General features: G+C 43.9%; 2 protein-coding genes across 3 annotated transcripts in view; one reads left to right on the forward strand and one right to left on the reverse strand.

Moving 5' to 3' along the window:
• ZFP91 (ZFP91 zinc finger protein) overlaps window positions 1-7,614 on the reverse strand; it is a 30,043-nt gene extending 22,429 nt beyond the window's left edge. The window contains exons 1-2 of one of the 2 annotated variants that reach the window (XM_006091848.3): window positions 7,105-7,614; window positions 3,878-3,906 (exon numbers count right to left, since the gene is read on the reverse strand). In XM_006091848.3, coding sequence (XP_006091910.1) covers window positions 3,878-3,906; window positions 7,105-7,451 — 376 coding nt within the window. In that variant the 5' untranslated portion in view covers window positions 7,452-7,614. The remainder of the gene's footprint in view (window positions 1-3,877; window positions 3,907-7,104) is intronic. The other variant, XM_006091847.3, reaches the window with a different exon arrangement.
• LPXN (leupaxin) overlaps window positions 6,535-9,844 on the forward strand; it is a 35,930-nt gene continuing 32,620 nt past the window's right edge. The window contains exon 1 of the mRNA XM_023756559.1: window positions 6,535-6,850. Within this exon, the coding sequence (XP_023612327.1) occupies window positions 6,806-6,850 (45 nt within the window). The 5' untranslated portion in view covers window positions 6,535-6,805. The remainder of the gene's footprint in view (window positions 6,851-9,844) is intronic.

The following is a 9,844-nucleotide window of genomic DNA, read 5'->3' on the forward strand; positions in this document are numbered from 1 at the left end:
TTTAGAGTCTTATTAACTGAATATAGGTTTCCCCATTCAGCACCTTAGATTTTCTCTGCTTCAGTTTTCTTCTACCAGGGCATTCTGATGCAACTCTCAAGTAGTTCTGGGATGGAAAGGAATTTCAATATAAAATAATTACTATATATAACAAAATAAACTTATAGCTGTGTTAGAGAATCTTAACTAATAATAGACAAACATGTAAATTGACCGTCCCTCCACTACACTCACCAGCCAATCAGGAGAGTATGCAAATCAACCCAATAAAGATGGCGGTTAATTTGCATACATAGGTGCGAAGACTGAAGGCTCCGGCTGGAGAAGCGAAGGTCTGGGTCCCGGGTGCCGGAGGAAAACCAGTGCCGGCAGTCAGGGGAAGGGAAGGCCTATTGCATGAATCTCTTCATGCAACAGGCCTCTAGTCTATATGTATAAAACCCCAATATGCAAATAGACCAAATGGTGGAACAACCAAACAATCGGTGGCTATGATGTGCACTGACCACCAGGGGGTGAGTGCAGAACATGGCAGGCATTGGCAGCAGGCAGCAGAGCGTGGAACATGGCGGGCATCAGCCATGGCAGGATGGTGAAGCAGGTGAGTGAGGGCGCCAGACCAAGGTGGGGCGCCGGTCGCTGTCATTGGGGCAAGCCTCTGGTAGTTACTAAAAATTCTTTGCTACCGCAAGCTGCGGTCCCACTGGGCACTTACACCCACTGCCAGCACCGGCCCGCTAGTACCTGCAGCCAGTGCCTGGTGCCGGTCCCAATTGCTCGGCACCGTCCGTGGGTGCGAGCAGCGGCTGCTGGCCCCGATCGCCCCTGAGGGCTTCTCCATCTCCACCTGCTCCTGAGGGGCGATCGGGGCAACAGCTGCCACTCACACCCCGACAACGCCAGCCCTGCTCACACCCGCTGCTGGTGCCAGCCCCAAACGCTCTGTGCTGTCAGAGGGTGTGAGCGGGGCCAGCGCCACCAGCGCGAGGGAGTGGCGGCGGTGGCAGTGGGGAGTGGGGCTGCCAGCAGACAGGGGACAAGGAGCTGCGCCGGGAGGGGCCGGGCAGGGGCGCAGAGGATGGGCCAAGACCTTCCCCTATGCCCACCGCAGCCTTGCAGCCCAGTTCCTTTTAAGTTGCACAAATTTGTGCACTGGGCCCCTAGTGTTCTTATAATGTAACTGGCACAGTGTTATAGTTACTTCTTTGTAGGCAAGAGACAGAAAGACTCATTTATATAATGTCCTATAACTGAAATGAGCTGATAATCAAGGCTTTGTAAGCCTGTTTGACAATTCAGATACATCATAAATGAGTTATGTCTGTACTTCTGGATGTCTGAACCAGGAAAAGGATTTAAAGATATGGGCCATCCTAAGAAGGAACAAGGGTGTCCAAGTAGATCATTCTCACACTGAGAGAAATAATATGGTTTCTGCCATCTTAAGATAAAAGGCTAGGAAGGAAACAGAGAAAATAAAATGCTTATCTAATGTACTGTCACCCATTTGAGACATAAGCATTATTGTAACAGTCAGACACTTGAGTTTCTGAAACCTGATCAGACTACTCTGTGTATTTCTATAATTAGCTCTATTTTTTCCATAAATAATTAGTAAAGTCCATATTGAAATATTAGACAACCTCAGAAGTATTAAGAGAAGTCAGGAAAAGTGAATTTTTTTTAAACTAATATCTAATCCAACTTTAGCACTAATTTAAATTGTGCAGTAGAGTTGTTTCAATATTAATAAAACAAAGAGTTGTGCCTCTAGAAAATATCACAACCTGTTCAAAGTTTTTAAAAACTTCTGCCTTTGGAATCAGTATGAGTTACTTCAGTTAAAATTCAGTAGACTGAACATGAAAATTATTCTGGAGTAACAGAATAACTTTTTGAGAAGTTAAAAGACAAGGAAAAGAGAAAGAATTGAGGTGAATTCTAAATATTAAACAGCACAGAAAAAAGTGACTGCTACACTCTCCATTTCTTTATTCACTGATCTAGCTGTTAAAAGCTACTGTAATAGGTAAACTAATGATGAAGAGATGGAGATGGGAGTTAAAGAGTATCCATTTCTTCAAAATTTTACAAACTTAACAGCTACTATTTATTGAGTGCTCACTGGATGCTAGGCATTGGAATTATTTCCAATAAAAGACAGAACTTGAATTCAAACCCTGAGCTCTAACTCTAGATCCAGAGCATTTAACTGGTAGATTAGAGTAGGATTAATATCATGATTAAATAACCCATGATGCCGTTTTTAATCTCTCCACAGCTGCACAACTACTGTTTAAGTAGTTGCCAACTTTTGGCTTAAGACATCTACACAAAGAGCAATTAATTTATCTCCCAACAAGAGTTCAAAATTTCAACCACACTCTCCAAGTTATCCTCAAGGCAATCCAAATTTTTTAGACATATTCTTTAGATACACAAAGTACTTTTAGCTCTGATAAAAGCAGGATGGAATTTTGTTTTGTTGTTGTTGTTTTAGTAAGAACTGCTCTGATACTTGATTGCCAGCTGTCTCTACATTTTCCCCACTTCACAAAATTTCCAAAATGAACACAAGCTCTTCCCTTCTTGGCAGACATACCCTATTTTGCAAGTAGCAACAGTAACAAAACCCAAAACTTGCTAGACAAAATAGTCACATAAAAAATTCTACACAAAAATTTGCCTCATACAAAATACTTCTGCCTGATACTATGGAAATACTAGCCTCAGAATCTAAAATTCAGAGAAAAAGAAACCTGAGCATTAACATCTAATTATTTTCAAAACAGCCACCACTTCAAGTTACTGAGGTCTAACACATTGTCATTCTCTAAAATGGCATAAGATCCAGGTTTTAACTTGACACACACACACACACACACACACACACACACTCTTATAGTAGAGGCCCGATGCACGAAATTCGTGCAAGAATGGGTCTTCTTTCCCCTGGCTGCGGGCACCGGCTTCCCTCTGGCCGCCAGCAGGCACCCGGGACCCAGGCTCCCCTCACAGCTCCAGCTTCGTCTGGAAGGACGTCCGGTCTAATTAACATATTACGCTTTTATTATGAGAGAGAATAGGAGTAAATTAACCAGTCACACTTCAGTTAAGTAGATTCCTGTCAGATACGATAAATGAAAAATACTTTTAAAAAAATGCTTAAAGAATATATCTGTTCCAGTTTTAAGACGGATGCTATACATTTAAACTTAGTATCAAGGAACACAGTCAATGACTAGAAAAAATGAAACAAATGAGCAATTGGCCCAACATAATAGGGTCAATTTTAATAACCCAATCTGCAAAGCCAGAATGAAGTCTCCTTTAAAAAGTGTTAAAAAAAGGAAAAGTGAACATTAGCTTCCCTTCATAATTCAGATAAGAAGACTATATTCAATATATACATTTGGTTTGGTAAAACTCTTTAAAGAGAAACGACCTAATGACCTCATTTAATTATTCAACAGGCTGTCATCTTAGAACATTTTTTTTCCACATTCTTCAAGCTGCATTTATAATTTGAGCCTCTATCAGCATCAAGATTTTGCCTATACTTTACTCTGATATTGTGTATCATTCCTTTTTTTTGTTGAGAGAGAGAAAGCTTAAAAAACTGCAATAAATTGGTATCAAATAACCTGCTTTTCCCATTATTAGGTTTCTAAATAAAGTCAAAATGTTCCAATTACCTAAACCTGCCTTTATCTAAATAGGTTCTATCTATTCCAATAATTCTTAACTAAATAAAAGTCACTTTTAAATGGGAACAATTTAAATGATCCGGCTGAAGTTAATTCTATTTTCTATCAATAGGGTTATAAGACAATTATCAGTGTAATGTACATTAGAGATTAGAATGACCAACTCTTACCTTTGTCTGTTGTTACTTTTTCTATACATCTGAAAGAAAAAAAAATTAAATGAACAATCTTGCACACTTTCTTAAAGCACAAATTTTTATCTCAGATTCTTCTACAGTGATTCGGAATTATTGGCTAAAATACGGAAAATGGTGAGCCTAATTTTTAAAGTACTGATATAAAACCTTTCTTCAACTTTGGTTTATCTTTTCTTAGCTTTAGGTTTTTATTTATTCTCTTGAGCGCATTCACTGAAAATTTATTTCCCTTCACAAAAATTTCCTATTCTTTTCATTAACTTCTGAACATTTCAATGCAAATGGAGTTTCTATAAATTTAATAAAGTTTATAAAAACTGCAACCTATCATCTAACTATATATCTCATTTCACAAATCATAAATTACCAATTATAGATGAAAAGATTTAAAGAGGTTAAGTGACTTGTCCAAGGTCACTTAGTGAGTTGCAAAAAGCTGGGACTTGAAACTTTCTAAGTCCAATGCTTCTGCCACTATATTATTTTGCCTTCTAATAGGAAAAGAGGTTTCAATCAATCCAATTTGCTGTATTTATTGACCTTTCAAGCTGTTGCACATTTTGCTGTCTCTTCAATCATGAGAAAGAAATGTAGGTTAAACAGATGATTACCAGGAGTTTATAGGGGGGGCAATGTTGAGATATGGAAAAAAGACCTGAATAAAACAATTAATAGAAAGATTAAATTTCTTACTTCATTTTTTAAAAATGTGTCATGTTATTAGGAAAACAGAGATGAATCAAGGTCATAAGGCACTTGACCAGGGTTTAGAAAAACTGAAACTCAAAATACTTGAAATGTCTTAAAAGATTAAACATCCTACTTAATTAGTTTTAAATTTTATTTCATTACTCTGAACATCTATAATCCAGACACATATTTATAAACCTCCACTAATCAATGAATCTTCCTCTTATTCCGCAAGGTCCTCGGTTAAGCCTCACTCAAGGATATTTTTCCATTGATTTTTTAGAGAGAGTGAAAGGGAGGGGGAGAGACACACAGAGAGAAACATCATTGTGAGAGAGACAGATCGAGTGGCTGCCTCCCGCACTGGGGATGGAGCCTGCAACCAAGGCATATGCCCTTGACCAGAATCAAACCTAGGACTCTTGAGCCCGCAGGTCGATGCTCTACCACTGAGTCAAATGCACTAGGGTTCATTATCTTTAAAAACTCTAGCTCACCACACCATTAGGCCCAGTTACCACTCAATCAAGGTTTACCAAACTCCTTTGATTTCCAGCGCATGCAGCAAATTGAAAATGTGTAACAAAAAAATTATGGGAGGTACACTAAGAATTAAGACTATTCTTCCCCACAGAAATATTGTGGAGGAAAAAAAGATTTAATTTAATAATCTTATCCAAGATTGAATGTTGTAACATTTATATTGTGGAAGTAAAGACTCATTTGGTACTTTTTGGTCAAGAATCAGGGAAAAAATAAACTTTTATGGTAAAGCTACCACCACTGTAGCTACAATTATCTTAAACTTAAGAGATCATTTCTATAAGCAAAACTGTTGAAACAGAAGGAGGGGAAAGGTGTCAAGGAGATAGGCATATTGCACTCTCAAATGGGTAGGTGAGAAGAAAAGGGAATGTTAAAAATCATTAAGTTATTACCTTCCTATGTATGGTAATAGGGAAAAAAATAAAGAAGTTCAATTTTACATGAAAATACACCCCTACACACTTATACCTTTTACATGCCATCACTATTAAAAACAATAGCTTTTAATAAATATTCACTATGTAACAGACTTTGTGCTAAGTCAGTGATTTTCAACCATGTGCAGCAAGAATTTTTAAAACATGCTATACCAGACTAGTCAGAGGCACTGACCTCTTTTTCCTTAGATTATTAAATAAAATAATGACAACAGCCAACACAACAATAGTCATCCGATGTGAATGAATCAAAATTATACCTATTTTATTTGGTCAAATTGGCAAAAAATATATTTTTGGTGTGCCACAGAATTTTAGTATTTATGTGTACCATGATATATAAAAAAGGTTGAAAATAGCTGTGCTAAGTGCTACACATGCTGCATTTAATTCTCATAAACTAATCTCATAAGGATTAACATTATAGCCTATAGATGAGGAAAATGAGGCACAGGCTGTTTCCGAAATTTGCGCAAGAAACTGAGCTTCAAATAAGGCTCATAGTAACTGCTCTTATTTTGGAACAGGTGTGTTTTAAATCTACTGGGTTTGGTATAAACCACATCTTGCCTCACTCTATCAGGAAAGTGGGGGACTTAAAACTCTGATTCCTACCCCTTTTCAACTTTCCCTGCTTTTACTAACTTTTTTCACTTGAAAGTCAAGACACAAATGATGTTATCAGTCACGAATTCGATGGCTAATGTGATTAACTTCTAGGATTTACAAATGTGTGCTTCTGCAACATAGGAAGGTTATTTTAATAAACAGCTTTAAATATTGATGTTCCTCGTTCCTCTATTATCTCTAGGAAATAAAGGCATTCCTTTCAGATTAGTCCGATTTTTAAGGATGAAGTTCCTACATTAAAACGTATGCAAAAACAAACAATAAAATATGTTACTTGGCAAAAAAAAAAAAAAAAAAGATTACCCATTTAAGCTTGCTAGAGGAAAGACTACATTTAACAAAACTGGCAAAGTCACGTTTTTTTCCTGCTAGTAAGCACCAGATTTCTAAAACGTGTACAAAGTAATGTGAAAACTTAGTAGTGAGAAAAAGCTCCATGGAGCTACTAGTACAACCGGCTCCTAAGCTAATTAAAGGGGAGGGGAGTGGGGGACGGACCCCCTTTTGAAGGCAAGATCGCGCTGTGGATTTCCTAATGGGGATGTGATGTAATACTGGAGAGCCGCGCACGGAGGGAAAGCGATAGGCTGACAAAGGGATGCAGATGCCCGAGTGCGGGATCAGCCTGCGACGGCAGGGAAGGGTGAGTCACGAGGGAGCGGAAGAGGTATCTGCTACAAAGGCCGACTTCACGGAGTGGGGAAGTGGCCCCGCAGACTCGGGAACAACGAGGAAGGATAAGGCAGCCACCAGGGAAGCGGCGTGACATCTGCCGTGCGAGCCGGCAGGGGGCAGGGCAGGCAGGATGTCACGTGGAGTGGGCACTACGGGAGCCGAGAGGGGAGCGTGCGGACACAGGGGGGTCTACCTCACCGCCTGAAAGACTGCGTTACTCACACGAGTCGCGGACTCTTCTTGCCCTGAGCTGGAGACGCGGGCTTCGCGGCCTGGGACTGCAGCCCCGTGGCGTCCGGGGGCCTGGCGCTGGGGCTGCTCCTCCGCCGGCGGGGATACTCGGCCTTCCTCCGACGGGACACAGCGGCGGCGGCGGCCGCCGCAGCGGCCCGGCCCCGGTCCCGTCCTCCCCTCAGCACGCGGCTGCTAGTGGTCCCCGCAGGCGCCACCGCCTCCGCCTCCAGGGGCTGTTGTTGGAGCTCCTCTGGAGCCGCCTCGGCCACCGCCGCCTCTCCCCCTTCCTGGTCCTGCTGCTCCGGGGGTCTCGGCTCTTCTGTCTCCCCCGGCATCGGGGCTCGCCCGTCCCCCACCCCCTCGTCCCGGGCGGTGGAGGCGGAGGCGGCGGTGGCCGCGGCGCTGCTCCCCCCGCCCCCTGCCTCCTGGAGCGTCCTGCACTCTCTCACTCTGCGCTCCTCTCTCCCCCCCCACCCCTCCGCCCGGCTCAGAGCGTACCCCCCGCCCCCTGCCACTCAAGGCCCCCTACCCCTGGCGCCGCGCGCGCGCCCGACAAAACGTTCCGCGAGCCAATCGGAGAGGAAGAATGGCTTCTTCGCCCCGCCCTCCCTCACGCAGCGACGTACCGGGTTCCCGCCCCCTCCCCTTCCTTCAACCAATCAGGGGACAGTTCCAAGGGAGCGCGCGAGGTTTCCTTCCCCGCGCACCCGTTCTCACCGTTAAACGGCCGCGTCCCGCGACAATCCTAGTGACCTTTCCCTCCCCGGAGTTCCACGCGCACTAGGGGCAGGGGGAGGGGCCGGTTTCGCGAAGAGGTTGGTGGGAAAAAAAGCACCTCTTACCCCGCCTCGCGCGCTCCCTGGAGTGGCTGCGCGCGCACCTGCCTCCCTAAGGATCCGCTAATGCCACAAGGGCTCTTTCTATCCTTCCTCAAAGGCACGGAAGTAGCCCCGGCGTTCTTCTACCTCCACCCAGACCCCACTTCCCTGTATGTGGCCTTTCTGTCCCCAGCGTTGCGAGGTCTTGAGGGAGAAGGGGGAAAATTTTTTGAGCTGTCGCTTCTCCTTTAAGAAAAAAAGCCCCGTCGCTGCCGGATGAAAGTCTCTGAAAAAATGGCGGCGGTAGAACAGAGGCGGGGTCGTGAGGGCATGGAGGATCCGCCTCTTCGACGCATGCGCATAGTTACCTTGCTCAAAAGCATTCTGGGAGTTGAAGTCCTACTTAGCCTGTGGTTTGGTGGGGGAGGGGGCATAGAAGGTAGGAAACCAGAGGCGAAATGGTTGCTGGGAGTTTTTGACCGATGCAGGATGGGGAAAGTAGTTTTTTGTATTTCCACAGGCCAAGTGTACTTTTCCTGGGGGGCAGTATTTCCGGGTTAAGGCGCGACACCTAAGCAGATCCCGGCGCAAATTTTGAGCCAGTTACCTGTCAGGATTTCCTGGGAAGGTTTTCCCGGCTTGTTTTCTTGGCGTTGGCGAAGCATTTCTAGGGTAGTCACGTCATAGCTCTTACCTTGGTCTTGGTTAGATGGCTTCTCCTGCTCGCGCTCATGCCTGCAGTATTCGTCTCGTCATCCTGTGTCTGACCCACCAACCTGGGAGCCCCCGGAGGTCAGGGGCTGAATCTGGTTGTGTCGGATCCTCGGGGGCCTACCCGTCAATTATTTGGTTACTAATAAAAGTTTGGGGAGATCACTGTGGAGTTGCGTTTCTACTGAATTCTGCGCCCCCTGCTTCACTTGGCGGCGGTCACTGGGCTGGAGGGAAGTTGTTAGCGTGTCGCGTCGTCAACCGGAGAAACCCGAGGGCCTCCCTCAGGTTCCCTGCTCTGAAGCCGACGGCTTCTGCGGCTTTTAAATGTTTCTGCTGCGCAGGAAGCACAGTCAGATGAGCCCCTTTGTCGGAATTTCTTTTCCGCCCAATAACGTGTGCAACTAAATTGTCCTAATCCGATAAACGGGGGTTTCCGTTTGCTTATCTACAAGGTGATGGCCGTGGGCCTCTCACATTCCTTTCTTCTTTCGTCCATTATAACCAAGGAGCGATTTGCAGGACCACGTTCTTACCCCTGGAAAATAAGCATCCGGGGGTAAAATGCCTGAAGAAAGCGGATGGAAACAAGATCTGGGGAATCCAATTTAAATTTCACATTAATCATTCAGTTAAGGCTGCGGATACAGTACAATATATGCAAGCCAAGTGCTGACGAGCAATTTTCCTTCCAGTGCTTTGGCTCAGTTATCACTTCAGATTAGGGCGGCAAATGTTTTCTATTTTCTAATGAGTGTGTTTGCACTTTCATGGGGCTAATGGCGTTTCAGTTGTAAAAACTGGCATAGGTGGATGGGAATTTTTGCAAATCCATTTTTAAGGTATGCAGGCTTTTGGAACAGCACTGACATCCAATGGCCGCTCAAAGTAATGCAGAGTGGGAATCTTCATTTAAAAAAAAAGTCTTCAGTGTCACTAGGGAATGGAGAATGAATGATTCCTTTTCAGTGGTTCTCAACCTTCTGGCCCTTTAAATACAGTTCCTCATGTTGTGACCCAACCATAAAATTATTTTCGTTGCTACTTCGTAACTGTAATGTTGCTACTGTTATGAATCATAATGTAAATATCTGATATGTAGGATGGTCTTAGGCGACTCCTGTGAAAGGGTCGTTCGACCGTCAAAGGGGTCGCGACCCACAGGTTGAGAATCGTTGCTTTAGATCATCTGAAAAAAA

This window comes from Myotis lucifugus, unplaced genomic scaffold, assembly GCF_000147115.1.
Source record: "Myotis lucifugus unplaced genomic scaffold, Myoluc2.0 scaffold_97, whole genome shotgun sequence".
Lineage (NCBI taxonomy): Eukaryota > Metazoa > Chordata > Mammalia > Chiroptera > Vespertilionidae > Myotis > Myotis lucifugus.